Source organism: Amphiprion ocellaris, chromosome 5 (genome assembly GCF_022539595.1).
Source record: "Amphiprion ocellaris isolate individual 3 ecotype Okinawa chromosome 5, ASM2253959v1, whole genome shotgun sequence".
NCBI classification, from domain to species: Eukaryota; Metazoa; Chordata; class Actinopteri; family Pomacentridae; genus Amphiprion; species Amphiprion ocellaris.
In genome coordinates, this window is record NC_072770.1 from 14,238,102 (window position 1) to 14,263,742 (window position 25,641).

The 25,641-nt window shown below is 38.5% G+C and overlaps 1 protein-coding gene and 1 long non-coding RNA gene across 2 annotated transcripts in view; both read left to right on the forward strand.

The window, feature by feature from the left end:
- Positions 1-13,410, forward strand: part of LOC111588666 (integrin alpha-5-like) — a 46,107-nt gene extending 32,697 nt beyond the window's left edge. Inside the window, exons 20-30 of the mRNA XM_035943324.2 lie at positions 4,054-4,204; positions 4,369-4,461; positions 5,962-6,041; positions 6,274-6,354; positions 6,453-6,558; positions 7,423-7,581; positions 7,721-7,822; positions 11,016-11,129; positions 11,996-12,097; positions 12,203-12,325; positions 12,680-13,410. Of these exons, the coding sequence (XP_035799217.1) occupies positions 4,054-4,204; positions 4,369-4,461; positions 5,962-6,041; positions 6,274-6,354; positions 6,453-6,558; positions 7,423-7,581; positions 7,721-7,822; positions 11,016-11,129; positions 11,996-12,097; positions 12,203-12,325; positions 12,680-12,763 (1,195 nt within the window). The 3' untranslated portion in view covers positions 12,764-13,410. The remainder of the gene's footprint in view (positions 1-4,053; positions 4,205-4,368; positions 4,462-5,961; positions 6,042-6,273; positions 6,355-6,452; positions 6,559-7,422; positions 7,582-7,720; positions 7,823-11,015; positions 11,130-11,995; positions 12,098-12,202; positions 12,326-12,679) is intronic.
- Positions 13,411-16,700: 3,290 nt separating this feature from the next.
- On the forward strand, positions 16,701-21,469 carry LOC129348911 (uncharacterized). The gene is made up of 3 exons (XR_008601664.1): positions 16,701-16,942; positions 17,942-18,042; positions 19,796-21,469. It is a non-coding gene; the product is annotated as an uncharacterized LOC129348911 (long non-coding RNA).
- Positions 21,470-25,641: the final 4,172 nt, after the last annotated feature.

Here is a 25,641-nt window from a genome sequence, read left to right on the forward strand (position 1 = left end):
GAACTTCCCACTGTGTTTGAGTGCAATATATGGAAAATATGAACAAATCAAAGCACCTGCAAAATCTGGCAGTGGCCACTTCAATTACATCTCTTTTAATCATAAATTAGAAAGGTGTGGATCTCCTGAAACGGTCTCTGAATTAGTTTTCTTGGCACATGATTTGTCAGTGCACTTGGAGATAGTTGTTGCTACCAGAAACTTTGGACGGTGCATGAACTTCTGTTGAGGGGTCTGCGTGGACCCTCACAGACTTGTGTGAATGGCAAAGACTATTTCATGCTTCTTCACCCTCAAATTACACTTCAAAGTTCGGGGCACCAGCCTAAAGGTCCTCACAATATGTAAAATGTCCACATAACAGTGATTTTCATTCAAAAGTGATTCTCACAAAGTCAAAATTGATGACCACAAAGATGGCAAAACACGAACTTTGTTTTACAGCACTTTGTTTTGTGCCACTTATCCAGGTTGTTTTCTCCTGACTAGATCCTTACTTGTGTTGTATCTACTCTCACATGTGCATCACTTTGGTTAAAAGTGTCTGCTAAATGAAATTGTAGAATTGTACAACTTGTATCCATTTTTTGAGCATTTCATCTTTTTGCAATAACATGAAACATATGGAAGGAGAGAGTTGTATGACATGCAGCAAAAGTTCTCTGGCCAGAACCAAAAACTGGTCACATGGTGTCTGCATCTTAGCCATTATTCTATCAGGTCACCCCAGTTACCCACAATTTTAAAGACCTGAAGTAAACAACATTGAACAGTGCAGACAGTAAGAATAATTACAGCAAAAAATGTTTTATTTTGCAGTGGGTTCCTCTCAGAGAGAAATAACTCTGGAATGTCAGTCTTCAGAAGTTGTTTGTGTCCAGTTAAAGGCATTTCCTGGAGTTTTGACTACTGGTAGTGCTGTGGCGCAAAGTGTTTATCAGCAGGTCCATGTGTGCAGGAATGATGGCGCTCCATCGATTCACATGACTGCCAAGATGCAGGTTTACAAATACAAATGTTTTATGAGGAAGGAAATACAGTTTTTAGGCCCCTGTGATACACAAAATGTGTTTTGTAGAGAAAAACTGAATGTAAGCAATTCTGTCTGTAAATTTATACCAGGGGTTAGTTTTCCCAGACACGGTCCGATCTACCTGTAATCCATCAATATAAATGTCAAGTGTTGAATATGTTAACAAAGAAAAGAACATTTTAAAGCACAACATTAGGTGGATAGAGTGAAGCTACTGTAAGATAAAGAATAGAACAGATGAATAGGAATGATTGTGGCTTACAACAAGAGTGCACTGGGATACAGGTTTGGCACAATCACAGTTTATTATTAATTAATCCTGTATGCTTGTTTGTGAAATCAAACCAGCCAGATATTTGGCAGAGTCTCAGTCCATTCACAAAGTGAACACACATGCTCTGACTTTCTCCTCCCAGCCAGGCAGCTCTGTTTTGCATTACGTGGCCATGTGATTTATCTTAGCTGCAGAAATACAATCAGTGCTAAAAAGTTCCCATGAAAACTCAAAGGTCTGCGTGTGTAGTTTCCACAGACCGAGCTGAAGTGATTCAGCATTTTAACTAAACAGAAATTCCCTTCACTGACACTCTAAGACAGCATTTTTCTCTTTTGCTCGCCAGGAATTTGCAAACGGTGGGTGTTTAACGTTCACATCCCAGAGATCTGTGTTTTAGTTGTTTCTTTTGGCTTCAATTATACTTTTAGGAGCTTTGTGATCCACTGTTGTATTTTCCCAGCAAATGAAATTCAGATTAGTGTAATATCCCACCTATGTACTGCAGATTTCTGTCCGTTCTCAGTATCTGCGGAGGGTTGGTGTTATGGCATTAGTGTTGCTTCCTCTGCATTTGCTAAACTTGCACTGGTCTAATTAAGATCATCTGGTGGTTGTCTTACCTAGCGAGGGGTCAATGCGTCCAGACCCTCTGAAGATGAGGGGGGAGGGGAGAAGGAAACGGGATGAAAGAAGAATCCCAATTCAACCAGACTCTTTTCTGCCCTTTCTGCTCAATAGAAACATGAATTTACTACCAGTAAGTGCAGCAGATTGGGGGGAGGGTTTGGAGTCGGAGGGTGTCGAGAGGATTTACGGAATTACACTGGAAATGTGTTTGCACACAGGGGCGTCGCTGTGAATATGCAGAATAAGGTGGGGGTCGGTTTCCTGAGACAAATCACAGTGATCAGATTTGGGTCATTTCCCAGGTCGGTCATGCAGAGATATGCAGGAGAAAATGGCCTTTGGGGACCCTGGAAAACAGAGATGCATTGTCTGGAGAGACTCTGCGTTCCTGCTTTTCATTATGTTTTACGTTCTTCTTGGGCATGTTGGTCATGCCCTGCACCAGGGGACTTCAAATAGATGTGGCAACGAAGGTAGAACAAACAAAACTGTGCCAGCGTATCGAGACTGGAAGTGCAACGCTGCTGTTTTCAGTCATTTTGATTGCAACAGATAAATGGTCTTTTTGAAACTGAAAAAAATAATGCCTATGATAGTCATGGGAAATCCAACAAAACCACTCCAACAATACAAGAAGAAGTATGTACAGCCATGCTGGTGGCTAAATGCTAATCACAACATACTAACATGCTTTCAAAGGCAGTTCTGACATATGATATTTAGCAGCTATACTGTTTTTACCATGTTCACCTTCTTTGTTTATGGTCATGTTTTTAGGTATATCTCAGTGTTCTGACTATGACAGGGTGACTGGACCAGGTTGTATGGAGTCTGTTCCAGTCTGGGTCAGCAAAAAGCATCACTTAGTTCGTGACGTGTAAACATTCTAATCATGTGTTTTCAAATCCAGTCATTGAAAGTCGTCCTAGTAAAGATTCATCCAGGATCTCAGGCAAACTATAAAGCTTTTTTTCTTTTTTTTTTGGCTTTTCCATGCAGGAGTGAGTGTTTTTATGGGACTTGCTATGAGAATTAACTGTAGAGTTGTTAAGTGGGTTATCTGGTGTTTTCACTCATCCACGAGGTCCTCATTTTCAAAGACTTAAATCGCTGCAAGCCTCTGGTAGCAGTCTTTGCAAGTGGTTTGTCCAGTCTTTGTAAATGTCTAAAGTTGCTAAATAATGAACTTTTTAAAACTATATATATTTCTGGTATCCTTAAAGCTGCACTCATCAATATTTTTATATTCACTGTGCATCAAATGACTGTATGTAACATGAATATGGTGACCTTAATGACGAGCCAATAGGGAGTCAACATTCTGCCATTTTCCTCAGTTTTATGGAGAAATTTTACATCTTTCAGGTCACTGTTTTGGTTCCAAGGCGAGCAACTTTAACGTTTGGGTTCAGTCTCATAGCTCACGTTAGCAGTAAAACAACTGTACTAAACATGAAATACTAGTGAATGTAATGGAGCATTTAATAGCTGAAGAGCATCTTCAAACTTTGGTTTGTGAATTTGTGTGTGAATGGGTGAACTACACTGTAAAGTGCTTTGTATAACCTAAACAAGGTTAAAAGATGCTGTGTGTTTACTGCAAATATCCGCTGAAGAAAGCAGAAAATACATGTAAGGTATAGTAGATTTATTATTGGGCTTAGATTCATCAGATGGCCATAGAGGAGACTTCATGTATATGTCTGTTGAAAGTGTAAATGAAGAACTATTTATTTACACACCAAAAATTGTGATAATTAACTTTATTCCAGTTTAAGCAATAGCAATAAAGAACCTCAGTCTGTGTAATGTGTTCATAGAATAACCCTCTTTTTGTTTCTTGAAAACGCTGCATATTTTGGTTTCTGACTTCTCATTTTCACCTCGTTTTCACCTCTCATCCAACATGCTTTGGGAACGAGCTGGAAAACTGGGAACTGAAATTCCTTTAAGAACCAAAAAGAGAAGTCCAGTTGCTTTTTACTGCAGCTCTTAGAAACACAATGACCTGGATGTGGTCTTATAATAACTGTCAACAACCTGTAAAGTGTGGATCGGTTTTCATTGTAAAAACGTAGGAGGCGGCACAGTGATGATGTGGTTCTTCTTTTCCCAGTGACAGAACAGAGGTTTACCTTGGCGACGAAAACTCCTTGAGCCTGACCTTCAATGCCAGGAATGAGGGGGAAGGTGGAGCGTATGAGGCTGAGCTTTATGTAGCTCTTCCCTCGGAGGCTGACTACAGTGGAATAGCTCGCAACAATGCGGTGAGGCTGACAATGACCACCATAAACCTTTAGTGAGAGCTTTTTGATATGTGTGTAATGTTCAGAGTTGATAATCATGTTCACAAATCATCAGAGTACTAGACACAGTATCAATATTAAAGGTGAAACGTTGACAGAATTCGATGTCTTTGTGTCCATTTCAGAGCCTGACCCAGCTGACGTGCAGCTACGAGGCAGAAAACCAAACCCGCTATCTCGTGTGCGATCTGGGAAATCCCATGAAGTCTGGTACCAGTGTAAGAGCCAATAAAACCCACATGTTGTTTTGGCCTTTTTTACTTTTTGTGTCTCAGTACAATTAAGCAGAGTCAACTTGTGTAATTTATATAAAAGCAAACTCAACATGTTTTTACACTGACCTGATAAAACATGAAAAACGGTGCTTTTTTTGTAGAACGATAAGTCATTCCTTGTTTCCAATAGCTGATGTATATCTAAGACAGAAAAACAGCCCAGGCTCTGTTAATGGCTGCTCACTGTCTGTTGAAATAACTTCCACAATGAAATGGATGACATGAAGTACAACTATATTGGAAAAGATCACATGCAGGTGAAGAATGAGGTGATAAACCAGAAATCTCAGGTCAGTAAAACAGAGGTACTTAGGTTGTCGACTCTGTTTATGTACTGTTGCTGTTCCTGGAGGACTTTGTGAAGTTTTGTGAACATTTTGAAGAACAGGACCACATTCTCAGACCCATTAATCTAGAACATCCCATAGATGTTTCATGTTTGACATGTCAAGAGAGTCTGCAGGCTGTGGTAGGAACTGGAATATATTCAGCTGCTAGAGGGACACTGCATATTTTGGCGACATGAGGATGCATAAGATGGAGGCTAATGAATGGATAACTACAGATGTCAGGACTTCATCTCGTTTTCACCGGGCATTGAGGTTGCCATCAATGAAATGCAGATGTGTTCTTTGTCCATGGCATGACTCCTCCACCTCCAATGGGCTGCTTTCTACACAACGTTGACATCCACATAAACGTAACATCTGCCATCGGCTCTGTACAGCTGGAAACAAGATTCGGAACGGGATTGTCCTCCATCTTTCTAGTGTCTAACAAATGTCCACTAGAGCTGATTATGATGTTGTTCATAAACCAGGGAATTCCTCACAGTTTGAGCAGAAATGATGTGGTTGTACACACCAACAACTTCATCAGCAGTCTCTGTAGCCGATCACAAACAATTTCATAGATAAACAAGCGGGATGTGAAGATCTGAGGGTCGAGCGGTGACATGTGGTTTGCAGTTATTTGGCAGATTGTCTGTCAGGAGGATTTCTTAGACAACAAATGGCTGACATTCATCCAGCCTTTATTTTTGCCAGTTCTTTTAAGAACTAAAACACTGTCAACTTATCAGTAGTACCAACAAAATCAAAGGAAATATGGGAAAAGATGCCTTTTTGTTTGTTGATGAGAGAACAATGACAGAGAATCTACATATAGCTGTGTAGATTCTCAGTCATCCAGGAAGCAACTGGACTTCTCTTTCAGGTTCTTGAAGACATTTCATCTTCATCCAAGAGGCCATTTTGGTTCTTAGAGTTCAGTTACAACTGAAGAAGCCTTTTGGATGAAGGTGAAACCTAAAAACAAAAGAAGTCCACTTTTTCCTACCGAAGCTCCTATGATTTGACAGACCAAAATAAAATGTAAGACATTTCTACAATTTGTGATGTTCCTTGGGTTAATTATATGCATTTTCTCTGATTCATTTCCTAGTTAATGGCTGGTCTTCGGTTCACTGTGCCCAGACTGAAGGATACTCACAAGACTATCCAGTTTGAGCTGCAAATACGGAGGTAGGTTACTTGTCCAAGAGCCCAGTACAGTATGGCAAGATACGGTCATTTGTGGTAACTCAAAGTTTAGTGGTATGTGTAGTTAAATATCAAATTAATGTTTGGGATGTTTGTAGTTATCAATATGAAGACTTGTCTGTTCAAACTGTTGCACAACTACTATGATGTTACCATAATTCAATAATTTTCTGCTGTTTTATCAGATGATAGATGAATGTTGTGTCTGTTGCAGTAAAAATGCCAATAACTCTGAGAGTGAGGTGGTGCTGTATGAACTGGAGGTGGCTGCCGTGGCTGAGGTCATTCTGCAGGGGTGAGGCTTCACTGTGGACTCCACCACTACATCATTGTATGACCACTGGAAAATCTATCTGATCCTGATTCTTGCTAAGCTGACTGTGCCTCCTGCAGTGTTTCTCGGCCAGACAAAGTCATCTTTCCTCCTCCCAACTGGACGGTTCGGCAGAGTCTTGTGGAGGAGCAGGATGTCGGGCCTGAGCTTCAGCAGGTCTATGAGGTGAATTCTTATTCTTACTACTCTCCCATATTGGCTAGTGGTGTTTTCGAAGAAAATGTGGTCGGAGTTTTAATTCCGTGACCAAGAGAAGACTGATTGAAATTATGAGGGATGGAGCGGAGAATTGTGTATTTTTTGTTTTTGCTATGAAGAGGGCAGTCTTAACTTTTTCTGTTTTTAGAAAGCAAAGCTCTTACAACATGATCAAACCTCTGAACACCAAAACTCACTAGTGGGTTTTAAAAGCATGGCATTTTTTTAAAAGTCACTATTTTTCAGACCGAGAAACTATAAACATGGGAGGAATTGTTGCATTTTCAAATTAATCTTGCTTGACTTTTGGTTTTACCAGGTAAAACCAACTAAATCTAAGCTAAAATTCTTTCTCTAAAGTTCTAAAATTTCTCCGTAAGAAACACATTTTTCTGCTAGAGCCTTTCTGTGTGGAGTTTATGTGTTCTCTAAGTGGGCTGTAGGTTTGTGCATAGTAGTCTGTTTCTGTGTGTTGGTCCTGTGGTAGACCGGCAACCTGTCCAGTTTGTAGCACACCTCTCGTCCTATGTTAGCCGGGATAGACTCCAGTCCCCATGCTACCCTCTACAGGATGAAGCAGGTACAGATAATGGAAAGATGGGAAAAGGATGTGTTTATAATTCAAATAGAAGAGTCTGCCTCCCTCCTCATTCCACAGTTTTTCATCCAGTCCCTTACGAAAACAAAAATCCATTATACTTGGAGCAAATCAATTAATCTTAAAATCACTCACACCAGACTTTCAGTCCTTCATTTTACTCCAGTTTTGTTTTCAGTGACATTTGCAGCAGCAACACCTCAGTTCAAACCGTATTTCTCTCATTCTCTTAGCTGGTGAATAACGGGCCCAGTTTGGTGAGTCAGTCAACCCTGGAGGTGAAATGTCCTCTGAAGGCTCACGGCTATGAGCTGCTCTACCCACTGGAGATACTCACTGAGGGTCCGCTCAGCTGCTCCTCCAAAACAACCTTCAATGCACTGAAACTCAAGGTGAAGACACATTTAAACACCGGGATAAGTGCACACGAACAGCTTGGTTGGCATGGTGACACCGTTACCCTTGGTCTATTCTGGGCCCTGAACATTGAATTGTGGTTGTTAATGACAGTATTTATGCATACACCTCCAGCCTCCAGCACTAGAGGGTCCAACGGCACTGAAGTCCAGCACTGAGCACCACATCCAGAGGAGGGAGGTGTACAGGGATCCACTGGCTGAACAAACAAACCTGGTGAGAGAGTGGAGAAAATCCAGTTGTAAGGCATTTTCAATAAAAAAAAAAAAAAAACACATGAACATCATTTACAGAAATGAGCATATACATACTTTATTTCTACAAATACCTTAAAAGAACGCACCACTGATTCAGCACTAGTACAACATGGTCAGTCTCCCATTCAAAGTCAGTGAAATAAAACCTGAGCTATTGTCTGTTTTCTGAGAGACTGGAGTGTGTTAAACCCACAGCAGATTATGTAGCCTCCAGCCATTAACCTCAAGCAGAGATGAGACGGCCCACCCTCACAGCCACATGTCTGACCATTACTGCAACACCAAACAAGACAAAAAATCAGGTCAATATCATATCAGTGGGTCTAGAAATTGTAAAGTTTTCCTAACATAGTACAAAGATTGAGCAGAAAATGTGCTCAAAAACAAGTCTTTCTCATCTAATGCCAAGCCTAGCTAACTGAAAACTATAATCTGACATAATAACCCATTTCAGTCGAATTTGTTTTGTCTTCTCTAAACTTCTGAGAACATTTTTACTTCATCAGCTGTGTTTCCATAATTTAGTTTCAGGCACATTTTGAAGTATCTCATTAGAAGAAGTTAATGGAAACAGTGATATTTGAGATAAAAATGCCCAGTTTCGCACAAAACCTGCTCACTTCAGGTGGTTTTAGACTTTCTGTAAAAACCATTAATGCACTTTATGGAAGATAGGAACACATTTTTCAGATGTCATAGTGCTTATTTAACCAACACGACTGATCAGCTGTTTCTTTCACTTTCTTTACTGGTGGACAGCATGAAACATGGCCAATACCGGCTGACATGAAAGAATAATTATAACTTATCAGACTTAAAACAAATTCTGACGACTTGTCTTCATCTTTTTCTCAAGTTTTATTTGTTTCTTCTTCCTCCGTGTGGTTTTTAGCTGTTGGCAACACACCACACCACAACAGAAGCCCTTAAATCAAGTCAATAACCCTTTGTGTTGAGAGTTCAGTTACTGGACTGTGTTTTCATTAGTGTGCGGCTCTGCTGAGCGGGCTTTGCTCATGAATGTAGTGCACTGAAACCGAAATAGCCCAATCATATTGATGCAGTTCCGCCCTCTGCACTAAACGTTTAAATCATAATCAAATTATTTCTTTCAACAGAGGAAATGGGAATGCATACGATGAGCTCTGGTCAACATCTCCTGCTGCGTTGCTGTAATTGTTTGTCAGATGAAGTTAATTAGATTTGTGATTTACTGAGCTATTTTAGTGCGGCCTGCATCACTGACTGTCATGTTTGACATTTCTGATGGTATTCTTTTAAACATCTTGAAATCAGAGAATCCAGTCACATGAAGACAGTTTCAATCCTCCACTTACTCAGTGTTAGTGTTTTAATTACTGAACTGGCACTAACTTAGAGGGAGTTTGCAGTTCTGTCTGAACAAAACTGAGATACAACATTTCCATAGATGATAAAAGAAAGCTGCATACAGAAAGTCATAAGTGGAAGGAATACTGTACATGTCCTTGACTGGATTAGTCAACCCTTGATTCCAGGGCGTTTTTTGACGCCCTTTGCTGCCTCACCTCAGATTTGATGTAGGATATTGTGCATAAATACAAATTAATTTGAGTTAAGATTATCATGTAAACACAACTTGCAAAGGATTCATGTGCTAATGCTGGATTTTGGGACACTCAGACGTCTTTCAAGATCGAGTTTTAAGATTAGGCAACAGAATGCCCCCATAATGTCATATCTGTTCCAGTAGCTACAGTGAATCTCATTTAACATTTTGTTGTACAAAAGTGAAGCATATTCCTGAGGTTCCAACACAAACCTTCACACACTACAAAAGTTGCTATAGACAGAAAAAGAGAAACTACAACCATGGCAGCTTGGGTACTACAGAATGTCATTTGAAACTCTGTTTCATTCATTTATACAACTTATCAAAACTCTCTTCTAATGTTACTTTTTTATTGATATGTCAAAAGTAACCCCTCAACTCATTTATGGACTTGTGGTCAGTGTTCAAAAACGGAATAAACAACATTGTTTGAGTGTTTTTCAAAAAGTATTCAACATATTGGACAGAACATACTGTAGAAAAAGATTCTGTTCCAAAATTGAGAGTTTGGTTGTTTGTGTACTTGTAAATGTGAGCAGGATTTTGAATGAGATTTTCTGAAAGCAGAACCTGTTTCATGTCAGTTATCTATAAAGTCTCATTGTGAGACAAACTTTTGGTTGCTGTTGTTAATTCAGCCTTTTACACGCCACAGTGCTGCCAAAACTATTTGACTGGTGATGTATGAGAGGTGCTGCACACAGTGCATACATGGAGACTCACAACTGCTCTTCTTGACATTTCCAAAAGCAACTCAATGTAAAAATCATCACAGGGGCTGCCCAAGTTTTAGAGCAGCTTGTTTACTATTTTGAATATAGCTGAGAAGTAAACTAGTAATGGATTGTTATAACTTGCACTGCTCAGTAACAAAAAGGAATGAAAGACAGCAAAAAATATGCTGCTTGCTTTGCTTTAAAAACAACAGAAGACAGTATGTTTTCGCATACGAGGTATTCCATTGCATAGAGTATGTAGCTGTGACAGTGAACTTCTCAAAGGAAACTGCTATGCTGGGTCATTTGTATTTCAAGATCAAGGTATATTTTACTTTCACTGGGGAGAAAATTGTATTGGATTCAAAATTACTGCCACACAGAACCTTAGTTGCCAGACTGTACTTCAAAGTACAAAAAAAAAAGAAGCGCATATGTTGAACGGATCAACTCAAGAACCAGAAAAATGTAAAACACCTTTACAGGGATGTCACTCAGTAACAAAAAACAGTATTTTATTTATGTTTTTTTAAAATAGAAGTGCATTAGAAACAATTAAAGACTAAGAAAAACACAACATTGCACATGCTGGCATCCAAAAGTAGTTACAAATGTTGACAGAGAAGGGCGCAGCCACTTTGTGTAATGGTTTAGTTGACATTTATTTACACAATTATACTCATACCAACTATCAGATAGAGTAATTCATTACAATAATGGGAGTCTTTAGAAAGAATCCTCACATATTGATTTTGAGAGGATGCTGGTGTGAAAGACCTGTGTTATGTAGTCAGTGTGATGCTGTTTAATGCTGTTTAATGTGTAACTTTAACGTCTCTCTGCAGACGTGCAGTGCAGTGGAGTGCTGGCAGCTGCAGTGTAACGTGGGTCTTCTGCAGAGAGGAGCCAGTGTCCTCCTCACCGTACGCTCCAGAGTCTGGGCCGAAACCTTCATCGAGGTGAGGCTACAGGTCCAGGAACCCTGCAGTGGATGAGAAAATCAATATGAAGAGACACTATCTGTGCTCTTGTACTGCCCTCTAGTGGAGATGGACAATTAAAGCTGGTGTATCCCATCACCACGATTATTCAGACAAATGTTATTTTCTTTCATACGATGTTTGTGCGGGTTTTGCACTATTTGTGAAACCCTAAAGTCAGTCACTTTATTAGCACATTTTGCCATATTTCTAAACAGGAGGAGACGTACTTACTAAATGTTTGAATATATACTGAACAAAGTTATGGACACATCATTGAATATGTTATAAAAGTCTATCCATTTTTTTTTTAAGGTATTGGCTATTTGGTGTTCCAACAAACAGCATCTCTGAATATTATGAACCAAGCAAGTGCATGCTATTTTGGAAATAATAATAGAAATTCTGTCTGAAAACATTTCTTCAAGGTCCAATAGAGCACTTGTGGACATCCAGATGCCAGCAGCTGGTTCTCGTCTTTCTCTTGTCATCTGTAGCATCAAGTCATCTGCTCAAGTTTATTTTAAGGGTCTTTTATAATCTCTGGTCAAAGGAGCACCTGTGTGCTGGTCACATTATCTGATCATTGTCCTTTAGAACACATCAGACCAGGCTGTAGGTTAACTCAATGTTTTAGAACGTTTTACTAGTTGAAAAGCTCAAAAACCTCTTGTGCACAGTTGGCTAAATTTAACATTTTCTCACCAAAAGGACAGAAATGGGATTTTAATCTTCTCTAAATTAGAAAAGAAGACCATTTGCATGCTGTTTTCAATTTATCTTGATTTCCATATATTGAATAAGACATCCTATCAGTTTTCTCACTGTCCTATGTTTGTCCACAGCGAGCCCATAAACAGTTCATTCTGGAGTGTTCTGTTCACTACAAGGTTAATAGAATGCCGTATTTGATTCCTCCCAAATTCAAGTCATCGGGATCCAAAAAGGTCATTTCACTGGTTTTTTTTTTGGTTTTTTTTTTGTCTGATTTGTTTAGTTTCACAAGCTTATAAACTTCATTTTTACATGTAATGTGGTTTTCTGTTGTTCAGGTGGTGACAGCTGTGATCTGGAACAAACCAGACAATCAGTTCTCGGTTCCGGTGTGGATCATTATCCTGGCTGTTCTAGTTGGGCTGCTATTACTGGCCCTGCTCATATATCTATTGTATAAGGTCAGTTTTGCCTCGATGAACTTCACAGAGTTAAATACAACAAAGAGGAAAGCTTGTCGGAAACAGGAAAAAGACAATGTTCTAATTAGTCTTCGGTATTTTGTGCCGCATACTGACAGTATTGTGGTCTTAGTATATACAGTGTTTTAATTAGTGTTAACATGTGGACAGATGGTAACATATTAGTGTTCAACAAATATAAATAAAAAAGAAATGTCGTTTTTCTTGAGTAACATGAAGCTAAAGGATTTTTACTGGAAATACAAAACTTTCAATTGTGTAAAAACTATGAAAGAGATAAAGATGTCTCCTCTTTTAAGTCAGTACTTTGTTTCGTGTCATGTTTTCCTCCAGATGGGCTTCTTTAAAAGATCGGATCCATACGCTACGACACTGGAGAAAGCCCAGCTGAAACCCCAGGCGTCCTCGGAAGCTTAGATCCAAGACAGAACCTCCTCCTCCTGCAGCTGCTCCAAAGAACTGGAAGTTCCACCACATTCCCAAACGAATAACGAAACTCGCCAATGATAAGCAGCCAACCCATTCATGAAGGGACAGTTATGGGTGCTGCATCACTGGAATACATAAAATCTGGTGCTGCACTAACATGCCAAAGCAGAGAAGGTGACGAGGGTCACGCAGTTGAATATGCACTGCTGTTTCTGGACATTAATTTGTACAATCAGAGCTTTCTTAGAAGCTTGACCCTGTGGAAAATGCTCCTTTTGCAGGACTCTTGTATCAACACGGGGGGAAAAAATGCACCTCCAACAAAAGCACTAAACCTGCAGTATTTCTTCATTCTAAAAAGGTGCATTTAAAGCCATGTTTGCGATCTCAGTGTTTGATATTTCTGTAAATTCCTGCTTTTGATTTATGTATACACCACTTGTTATTTATGGCACAGTGTTTTCCTATCGATTGTTGAATGTTGTACTGTACTGTCTGCAGGAAAAACTTGATGCAGTGTTTAACTTGAATTATTGCTCTCCCATATTGGGAGGTTCTTTGTGTATGATGCAATGTATTCACTGTGTTATGACCTATTGGTGTTGTGGCCCAGATTAAAACCTGATTTTTTTGTATACCCACACAAAAGTCTGTCGATATGTCACCTTAAAGGAAAGGAGACAAAATCAACACTATCACTATTGATTCGAGATGCTTTCTTGGTCAATTTAAGTTGTTCTTTTGTCAATGAACGCCATGAATATGATCTGAAGGCAGAACTGAGGATAGGATAGGATAGGATAGGATAGGATATACTTTATTGTCCCCATAGGGAAATTTGTCTTGGACTTGTGCTGAAGTGCCTCAAAAAGAAAAAAAGTAATACATATTCCATACATCATACATCACATAGAATACAAAAGTTATCAAACATACAACACCATAGTGATTCTCAGGCATCCTTATTTAAAAGCATTACGGATTTTGGCAAGAAGGAGTTTTTACATCTCTTCAAACCCATATGTACCCTGTATCTCCTCCCAGAGGGTAGCAGATCATATTCTGGATAGAGCACATGTGAGGGGTCAGCCAGTATCTTCCGAGCCTGTCTCAGAACAGATTGCTCATACAGTGCATTGAGGGGCTGATGATTCTTCACCCCCATGATTTTCATCACGCTGTTGATTTGTCTTTGTAATTTTGTTTTTGACTGCACAGTGAGGTTTCCATACGAGGCACTCATGCCATACCTTAGCAGACTCTCAATCACTGCCTGGTAGAACATGAGCTTTCTGCTGACTCCATGCACCCTAAGTCTGCGCAAAAAGTAGAGCCGCTGTTGGAGTCGAGAGCACAGACTATCAACATAAGTGCTCCAGGTAACCTTGTTGTGGAGCCCGAGGTATCTGACTCGAGAAACCTGCTCAATCGCAGTGTTGTGTATAACCACAGGACTACGATCCCCGACTAACTTTGGGTCTAAGACCATTTCTTTAGTTTTAGTGACATTTAAAATCAAATTATGGCTGTCACACCAATAGGTAAATTGTTTGACTTTGAAAAGTAGTTTGAGGGGTTTTCGTTCTTGTGCAAAAGGCCAATGTGGTTTTATACAGCAAATGGCAAATAAACTGAACTGAACGGAACTAATATGGCAGTATCAGCAGAAAACTTAAAAACAAAATTGTTGGAATTTCTGTTAGAGCAATCATTAGTATAGAGTGTGAACAGTATTGCTGAACTGACACACCCTTGCGGAACACCAGTACTGGCAAATTTTGGCTTCGATAAGGTTTGATTCACTCTGACTTGCTGCTGCCGATTGGTTAAGAAGGAATGATACCATCTAATTAATAAATGATTAACATTCATGTGTTTCAATTTAGATAAAAGCAGGTGTGGTTGAAGCGTATTAAAAGCAGAACTAAAATCAACAAATAAAATTCTGGCATATGCTTTAGGGTCCTCTAGGTGCTTGAGTGCAAAGTGAGTCAGGCTGTTGATTGCATCATCAGTACCTCTTCTATGCCTGTACGCAAATTGAAATGGGTCAAGCAAAGGACTAACTTCTGCTTTTAGTAGAGTGACAATGACATTTTCAAAACATTTCATTACTATTGACGTTAGTGTTTTCTGTTGGGCATGATTTCTTGGCAATAGGCACAATAATAGATCTTTTCCAGATGGTAGGAACAGTATGTGAGTCTACTGAAAGCTGGAAGATGGGACACCTAAGCTGTAGTTAACTCCTCTGCACACTCTTTTAAAAGTACTCCAGAGATGCCATCCGGTCCAGGGGATTTTTTTGTGGACACTCCTCTGAAGGTGGATCTGACCCAGCGTGGATCTATTGTAATCCTTCCTCCAGGGTCATCTGGCAGAGTTTCTAGTAGAGACACACATTGTTCTGAGATGCCTTGTTTTTCAAACCTTAAGAAAAAGTTGTTAAATTCCTCAGCTTTATTCTGCTCATCATCAGTGATGAGCTTTTTCCTTGCTGGGTTCATATTTGCTATGGCCTTCATGTTATCCCACAGTCTTTTGGAGTCCATTTCCTTGAAATTGTTCTCCAGAATGTCCCTGTGGCGCCTCCTGGCTTCTTCCAGAAGATTGTTCAGTTCCTTTTGCACAGTTTTTGAGGGCAAGAATGCATCCAGTTTAGTGACCTCAAGGTTGAAACTCTGCTATTTTGAAAATGACAGGTGGTTCTGTTGGTGTTGGCATGCACTGGGGCAGTTGAGTTGAACTGAGTGTTGAACTGAGTGAAGCAGCTGAATTTTTGGATCAGTACCTCCAAATCTTAGGCCATGGTTAAATGTTGCAGTGCCCCCTGAAGGTTGGGAGAGGGTTGATGCGCCAAGTCAAAGAGTGTAAGTACCTCAGGGTCTTGTTGGAAGAATTTATTCTTTAGAAGTAATTTGTTTGCTTCAACACATCCATGCATCCACCCCTTGTACCCCAGCTGACTGTGTTTGATCTAATTTTACAGTTCATGTGGAGTCAGAGTCTATATTACCTCCATTGTCACTCGCTTCTATGTCCGTATACTAAAAGAACATCATTGTTAATTTTATCCCACATTGTCTGAACATTTAGGAATACTGTCACATGAGATTGTCTTGTAGCCCCCTTGATGTCACACTGACAAAGTTTTCACTGGAAGTAATGGTTTCTGTTGGGCCCTGTATGCTTTCTGGTTTGAAGAATTGTCTGCCAAATGGTTGTATCAGGTATTTCATGTGTGCACAACCTCACAGATAGTTGATCAAAACCTTGGACACAGACATGCTGGAGGTTGTCACCAGACTTTATCTAATCAAGAATGAAATAGTTTAAGTTGTCCCATGTTATATGTGCGTTCATGCTACTTGTTGACCCACTAAGTCTTTTACAATAAAATTAGATGATTTTAGACAGTACAATATACTTATATTGTCACTGATTATTCAGAGACCTGTGCTCCAAGCAGGATTTGGGGTTAGCGGGGAAACTTTGGCTTTGACACTGGTTGTTCTGGGTTATGATGGTAGAGTCTTCTTCCTGAAGTGGGCGGGGTCAGCAGCAGCTTAGCATTTACAGCTATAGACACTGAAACAGCCCACTTAGAGCAGAGCTACAACCAAGAGTTAGACAGTCATGGTGAAATTAACCATTTTTGGCATTTTTTTGAAACTAAAAATAGTGGAAGATACATTGTGGGGACATGTGAGACGGTCCATGTACGGATCTGGTAATTGGATTTTCCATTCTGAAATGGTATTGAAAAACAAAAAATGAGTGGTTATTTGATTTTCGTTTTAAAATACAAAAATTAAAATTGGAATACAAAGTGTTTTTCCTTTTCATGATCAAAAAGTGATATACGATTTTTTTTTAAATGCTTTGATTTTCGTTTTATATTTAGAATAACAAGAAAGTTAAATCAGTAAGAGACAGAAACGAAAAAGGTCCGTTTTTTCATTTTCTGAGACCGGAAGTGGTCATCAGCAAGTGTGGAGCCAAACGACAACAAGATTCTCAGAGGGCGGAGCCAGAGAGCAGCGATTGGTCAGACCATAGATAATATAGAAGACAGCGCGCTAGCGTATCTAGTCTATGTATATCTATGGTCGGCACATCTGGTAGCATCTCTGGCTGCTGTTGACCTTGTTTTTGGAGTAAAACACGGTAAGAAGATAAATACTTCTAACCTGTAGCGTTATTTTGTTGTATGTTAAGTCAGCGACTTGTGAAGAGTTGTATTTTGTCGTGTTTGAGCAGTTGGTCCGGACGCGTTAGCTAGCTAAGCGGCTAAGTTAGCTAGCGGGCTAATTAACACAGGTGGCTAACTTACCGCTGAACACCTGTGTTAGTTGCTGCCGCAGCTGTCCTCATTATTAGAATAACCTTCTCAACCTGTATTTCTCTGCTGTGTATTTTAGCTTTTAAAAAAGTTATTTTACTTTAAGGTTAACTGAAACCCATTCAGCTGCACTGAAGTTTAACATTCAGCTGGTTTGAATTAAGCTGCGCTTAACTTAACATTGCGCAACATTACCTCTCTGAATCTCCATAATTTCATTAAATTCCTTCTGTCTTCCACTGCTCAAGTATTCTTCAACAGATGTCCTGAGTTTGGTCAAATTGTGGGTTTCTATGTCATATGATAAGACAACCAGTCAGGTTGACTGATTGTATTTCAGCCGTCGCTTTCACTAGTGTTTAAGTATATACCAGTATATAAAATGACATTAATAGTGAATAAACTAACAACCAGCCATTGTGCTTATTAGTAAAACATGAGTTGAAACATCCTACTTTTGGATCTAGAACTGCACAAGCCGTTCATTTTCAGTCACCTGACGAGTTAAACTCCCCTTTTTCTGTGAGGTTGAAGCAGAAAGTCTGAATTAACAAAGAAAGTTGTTTATAATTTGTGATACCTGTTATCTCTGACTGAGGCTTTAGTTTTTGTTGAGCTGATTTACATGTAGAAACTTTGTTCAGGAAGATTTCTCAGTAGCTCAGAGGACAGGCTGCTTTTTACACAACCTTGTAAGAGAATGTCTGTCAATGCTTTCAGCAGAATTTAGAAACACAACACTTCCTAAACAGATATTTTGAGGCTGTGAGGTTGAACGTTTGAGAGTATATCAGTGTGTTTCTTTGTGATCTTTCTGTTTCTAGGTGGAAGCTGAATTAATGAGGATGATTCCTGCTCCTGTCATCTCTAAGCTCCTCACACATCTTTACCTGCACATGAGGAAAATCACTCCTGTAGAATGCAGGTATGTTTGTCATTATTATAAAAAGATGTTGCCTGGTGACCTGTCAGAAACCCATTATACAGAGTCAGGCAAAATAATGTTTACACACATCAGGAAAAGAAAAACTTGCATAAATATTTCAATACCAAATTTATTCAGACATCACGAGATTAATAAAAGTTATCTTTGGCCTCTACAATTACAAGAGGTGCTCAAAGTGGTGGCCACTGGCTTCCAGACATTTCTGTTGTGTTGTAGACGTCACTTGTTAATGCTCCATTCATGAGGGTAGCGCCATCTGTTGGGAAAACATCGTACAACAGGACACAGAGTTGTCATGATTTGATCAAACTTAGAAAGAGGTATCTATATGTATAGAAGTACTTATACAAATGAAATATTTATAAAAGTTTTTCTTTTCCTGATGTGTGTACATTATTTTGGCTGACTCTGAACTTAATGAGAACAAAACTCATTTAATTGTTGCTTTGAAAGCTTCTTTAGTGAAAACCAGCTGGTGTTCTGCTTTGAAACAAACTGCTGTTGAGGTCTGTGTTTTTAGGTTTAACCCCACAGTTTCTGAATGAACTGATAGTTTTTTTTTTCTTGATCAATGTGGACATTATAATTGATGGTAGCATTTACTGATCATATAATCAGCGTGACAATATAACAGTGTAACATTCTGACCACCTGACTAATACTGTGCTGGTCCCCTTATGCTGCTAAAACTCCTCTGACCCAGTGGTTCATCAGAACCTCTGGGGATGTCCTGTGGATTCTGTGGATCCTGTGGGTTGCAGGGTGGGTCCTACCTAGACCAGGCTGATCCTGGACCATCCCACAGATGCTCCATCAGATCTGGATGTGGGGAGTGTGGAACCCAGGTGAACAGCTTAGCTCTGTCGTGTTCCTCGGACCACTCCTGAGCAGTTTTAATTTGTTCTGCTGAGGGAGGCAGCTGGCATCAAGGACTGCTGTTGCCATGGAGACTAGGGGGTTGTTTGTCCTGCAGTGTTTAGGTGGTGGTACATGTCAAACATCCACATGAACGTCAAGGTTTCCCAGCAGAACGTTGCATTAGAACAAGATGATGGATGTTGTTCTCTTCAGCTGTCAGTGGTCAGAATGTTGTGGCTGATTGGTGGATCTGTCTGCCTTTACTCTGACATCCAGAGTTATACAAAAGTGTAGTATGTGTGCAGTGCAGAAGAGATTTACTTTATTGTATGCGGTTTTAGTGGTCCCATCAGAGAAAATCATATCCATATACAGATTTTTATTAATTCCAGGGCTGGTTCAGTAAAGATTATAATAATAAATATATCGGATAATTCTTGGTCGCAGTTGGAATTTTGCAGCCTGAGAGATGGTTGAGAAGGTTTGCAGTTCTTGTTTTAGCAAAATATGTTATAATAGAAGATCTTTATTGTCATTATACATGAAATTATCTGCAAACCAGCAAAGTGTATCAGTCTGAGGTATCTAAAAATAAATAAGTAAAGAAAAATGCTTCTAAAGCCAATAATAAACAGAATATTTTGAGGGAATATTCTAAAAAGGAAAGAAAAGCTCCATTCTCACTCCTCTCAGGATAAACTGTCATTAAAATTGACTTTAAATTTAGCTTCAACATGAGATAAAAACATTTACTTTCATTACTGATATTGTCAAGTTTTAATAAAGTTCATGCTACTTTTATAAAATGATGAAAGTGAATAAATAGTATTTCTGTGATCTGTGTTTGATTTCTGTCTTTTCTCCTGTCATCCAGATGTTCAGAGGGAGATGATGCCACATCTGGTCCAGCCGATGGAAGGTCTTGAAGTTCTCTGACTGGCCTCGACTGAAGATGGTCGTCTCACTGGATTTAAGGTTCAGATGCTCAGTAACAAACTCCACCAATGTGCCAACAGGGAAGCTTTAGGTTTATTAAATGTTGCTATGAAGGTTTCGCTGTTTTTCTTTGTGAATGCAATGAGCTCCAACTGAAACTTGAATTAGAACTTAGAAGTAAATCCTTCCATCTGAAAGGATTTAGTTGCATTAATAACCTCATAACATTCTAATTTTTATTCCAGTCTTGGTTGGAAATACAATCTCTGTATTGATTCAGGTAAAAACTGAACTTCACAGCATGTTGGAGCAAAACAACCAGATGAAAACTGTGATGGTGTTGGATTGTCAGACCGTAATGTTGCAGCTCAAAGCAGCTTTTCTAGCTCAGTTCATTCTGACATTCAGCTATGAATCAACACAGCAGATGGTGATCCATGCTGTGGAAGTCTCACATCTCCTGATTTAATGGAGCTGCTTTGCACTTTTTACACTGTTTATTCACCAACACTTTATTTAATAAAAGTCCCATCTAGTTTTTATGAGGAATGTGATGTTTTAATTTCTCTGTGAATAACTGCAGTCTAATGCAACAGCTGGAATTGTAACATCTGTCCTGATATTGATCATGAAGTATTGATCAGAATACTTATGGTCAGCAGTCATCCCTGAAGTTTTACATTAAAATCTTTACTTGTGTTGTGAACTTTGGTAAGAAGCAGAAACATTAGCGTTGCCATGGATACATGAGTGTTAAATTCTGTCCATGTTTCCATTTTGGGAAATGCAGTCCAGTTCCAGAATGTGGAGGAATTTAGTCTCACAATCACAGACAAAGTCGGGTTATTGTTGTTTATCAGCACAATACAAAAAGATTATGTTAGAAATATTCCAGTTAAGACTCTAGAATATCATGATTTATGTAAATTTCCCTCAATAATATGAATGTTCAGGTTAAGATTGTGCAGTGATATTTATTATGTAAGTTTAACTGATTAAAGTTTATTACTCTGCACTAAAATATTATTTAAATTGACATCATTATTATAATATTTAGGGTCAGACCCTGTAGTATTGAGATTAAGAAATCAAATATTCTATAAAATGTAAATACACTGAACTCATTTGGATATATTTAAGTGAGACTCTACAATATTATTTGACACAAATCTATCTAAATCAAAATTTTAATAATTTTCAGGCCAAAGATTTACTGGACTGATTTAAATATTAAAATCACTCATTTCTAATCCTCTGCTGTACTTTCAAACCTGAGGCCTTAAATAGAAACACACAAGTATCTGTTTGAAGGAACTTCTGCAGAGTCCTGGTTCCAGAACATGATGATAGAATTATAGACAAACTTTAACAAAAGCTGCCTGAGAGTTTACAGGTTTTTATGTTAAATTTCTTCAGTAATTTAATGAGTTATCAGCAAAAATCAAGTGTTCATTTGATGAACTTCATTTCCTAAAACATCCAGAATTGGAGCTCATATCTTTGGCAGCTGTAAAGTTTCTGCTCCTTCAAAGTTCACAACACAATGAATGAATTCCTAAAACAATCTCAATGCTGGAGAGCGTTTGTGATGCTGAGCAGTGATCAGTTTTTCTGTTTCTTCTCTGGAGATGCACAATGAGGGACGTCTGCAGAGACTGAGAAAGAGTCTCACCACATCCTGACATGAGGAAAAAGACTTTATTGAAGACTGCAATGAGAAAAACTATCAGACAGCAGACGGCTGCATTCAAGGTGAGCTCTGAACATTTGATCTGGAACAGGAATTCAATAACGGAAGCATGAGCTTCATTTCAGTCTGTAGCTGCTGAATTCATGGATGAATCATCTGGCACTAGAGAGGAAGACCATCAAACATCCATGTCAGCTGATGGAAGTCCAAGAGTCTCACCAAACAACCAACCCACAGAGTAAAGACCTCGAATCTGATTGGACGGCCTCCTATTCAGCCACATGTGTGAACAAATGCCTCTAAGTTGATTTGTTTTCTAAAATAAATCTAGTTTGAGTCCTAATCTATGCCTGTGTGTTTGCTTCTTTACACTGCTGTTAACAGTTTAGGCTGTTAGATTGTTCCAGATAAGACAAGTACAAGATTCTTCAGAGCCGTTCTACCACGAGCCTGACAGGAAGAACTCCAACAGCTACTGAATGTTCCTGTGGTCCCCTCAAGGCTACAGGAGGAGTCCTATGAGGACGAGCTGGTCCACCTGATGGCGGCCAGTCGCTGCGGTTCAAAGCCAACACTGACTACGTGGACTTCTACTGGATCAACAAGTTCAGCGACACCCCGACTCGTGGGTCTGAGGATGCCGCCGAGCCTCGGTCCAGCCGGCCTCCTGTCTGTGGGTGTTTGAGTGCTGAGAGGTTTGTGGATGCATGTGAACGTGTCTGTGTTGAAACAGCAGCTTTTGACTCACTAACACCAGGAAAAACCAAGAGCTCCTTTATTTGTGACTTCCACTAAAAAAACTGAAGAAAATAAGTTTGCCAGGGTTCTGACTGATAACAGATTATTAAATAATGAAAATAATCGTTTAAATATTCCTTTAAAAATCCTATTAGGTCTACATTTCCTTTACACTGACTTCTTGGTATATGTACAAGTATTTTGGGTGGAATATACCATTAAGCCTAATGTTCAAGGGTTTTTCTGGGAATATACCATTAAACCAACATTTTAGGTAAATGTTCCAGGATGTTGTGTAGAATATACCATCAGATAAATCTTTTAGGTCTACATTGGAAGATTTTAGAGTAGAATATTACTCCAAACCATCCTTTAGGTCTACATTTAAGGTGGAATACTCCTTTACACCAAGATTTTTTGGTCTAGGATTTTGGATGGAATACTCGGTTAAACCAACCTTTTAGGTCAACATTCAAAGATTTAAGGTGGAATATTCCTTTAAACCAACCTAAATTTCATGTTTTGATCATTATCAAGTGAGAAACCTCAATCCAGACTCCTCATAATGACGTTTGAGATTTATGCTGCTGTTATTTGTTTAGTCCAGACTAAATGACAGAAATCCACAACTGTAATTTTATTTCAGGACTCAGTTATTAAATGTCAAAACAATCCATGTGACTCTAAAAACTCAACAGCTGTACAAACTCTAAGATTAAACTTTCCACAAGGATCCAAAATAAGTTGGACTTCTACATGAGAGCTTCAATTATCTTCATCTACTTCCTGAAAAGTTTGGTCAATAAAAAAGACAAAAACTAATATTTTCAGTTGAACTAAAGACAGACTTTGTGATTTTTCTGCTCACATGTTGTGTTGTTGTAAACTTACTCTTTCAAATAAATATCCTCCTAACCCCCTGGAAACCAGCATTTGTCCTGTTTTTGTGTTGCTCCTCGGCGACCCTAGACAGCCGGGTCGTAATGTTTTTTGAGCAACACACCATACTATGACGTTTTTACAATGATGGTTCTACTATGAAACCAGTTTGACATGTTCAGGCGTTCTTGTGTGAAAACTCAGAGATTTCAGGTATCAGAAGGTGGTTTTCAACTTTCTTTGTTAACTTTCTGCTTCAACTTTGAATTAAATTTCCTTCACTAACCCAGCCCTCTGGACTTCCAGTAAGCTGTGTTCCTATTGGCTGTCCAGGTGGCTGCTTGGTGTTATCAGGAACACCTGAGCAGCTCAGTGTCTTCCTGCTTTATTTAGCTGCAGACAAACATTTCCTCTGCTTCTCTTCACCACTGAAGTGGGTTTGGCTCCGTTGCTTTAGTTTGTTCTTTAGGCGTTGGCTTGCAGCTTCCAGCAGTAAAATCGTCTTTAATGTGTTTATTGGTGTGTTTTAGGGCATTGTACCGGATAGTTGTCTTGGTAAATGTGGTTCTTTAGCCACAGTTAGCACATGGTGCTAATGTGTGCAGTGATTAGTGGATTTGGTGCAGCTGAGTTGTGTCTTTATCTTGGCTGTAGTGAGTCTTCAGAGGTTTTTGGTCAGACACATTCTGTATTCTTGTTTGAGAACCAGCGCTGGTTGTCCAGAAGGTAAGAGTTCCTGTCCTGATTCTCTGTTCTCAGAGGTTCTCCGGTAGGCTGCAGGAGACTTTAGCGTTTGGGTTGTGCTAGTTTGGTTTTTGTATGGTTTCATTTGGACGACTATCTTGAGGCCCCTCCATGTGGTTTAGTGAGGTTTTCTGGAACAGTTCTACAAAGCAACCTGCAGCAGAAGAGACTTTGAGAGTTTTTAGGAAGTTCTGGAGACCAGACTTTAGAGCAGCAGAAACATTTGTCAGCAGTTTGAGCAGGAGAAGGTGAGGTTCAGAGTAGAAATGAGACGGAAACCTTCTTGACCCGTGTGGTGAGGTCCTGTACCAAGAGTTTGAGCAGGTTGTGAAGAGTCTGTAGTTCTTTGGTCTGAAAGCACAAGAAGAGTCGACTCATTAAAGGAGAAAACAGGAGATATTGTTGGTTCTTCTGTCACTCTGCAGTTTCCTTAGACTGAATATCAAGTTTATATTTTAAATGATTTACCATGTGAGCTCAAGAAGACTTCAATAAACTCCATCCATCCCCTGGACACAACATATTTAATTACGATGTTAAATTTTTTTTTTTTTTTAAATATGTTTTTGAGGTTTAATCATGGTTTTAGCAGTTTTTTCTCTTTGCTTGTTTAGTTTTGTCATCTGTGTGAAAGGTGCTAAACAAATAAAGTTGAATTGATAAACTGAATAATTGACTAACTCATGATTGTGACAACAGAAGTATTTTCATTGTGATTTAAGAGTTTGTTTCATTTTTAAGGTTGGGATTAAAATCTTGACAGAAAAAAAAAATCAAAGAAATAAACTACATAAAAAAAAGCAATTAAATCAAAGGAAAAAAACATTCAATACAATAAAACTTTTAAAAAGAAAATTAAATATCAAATACAATTAAATGATATTAAACAGACAAAATATTTAATTAGATAATTAAACAGAAGATACAAAACGTAATTATGTTTTATTATTATTAGTTTATTTAACAAAATATTAAACATTAAAGATGAAATATTTTAGATAATTAAACATTAAAAAATACAATTAAACAAGAAGAATATTATTTAAAAAAAATACAAAACATTTAATTAGATTATTAAACCTTTAAAAAGATGAAACATTTAATTAAAAAAATAAATGTTTAATTAGAAAATTAAATCTTAAAGACAATAAAACTTTAAATAGGAATTAAACAGAAAATACAATGAAGCATTTAAAAAGAAAATTAAACATTAAAAGGTGGTAAAACATTTAAAAAGAAAAACCTTAAAGATTTAATCGAAAAATTAAACACTGGGAAAGAAAAGGAAATTTTTCAAACAAGCCGAATAAACATTTGAAAAAACAAACATTAAAAAGACAAAACATTTGGAAATCCAATCAGACATTAGAAAAGAATAAAAGGTGAGAAACAAGTAAAACTAAACATTTAAGAAGAATCAAACTAAAGACAAAACATCTGAAAAGACACCAGTTAGACTTTAGAAGATCAAATTAAACAGAAGAGACAATAAAACGATCAAAAAGAGCAAAAACAGATAAAGGTCTTCAAGTGTTTTCTAGTCTGAAATGAAAACATCAAATTGTTTCTTCAAACATTTCCTCTATGTTCTTGGTTTGATTGTGGACAGATTTACTAAGAACTCATTTAAGAAAACTGCTTTCCAGATAAAGTCTACTAGTAGTTGAAGGCATTGATCAAACTAATGTTACCTTCTGATCTCCACAAACTTTACTGTTCAGTGAAGAGAATCA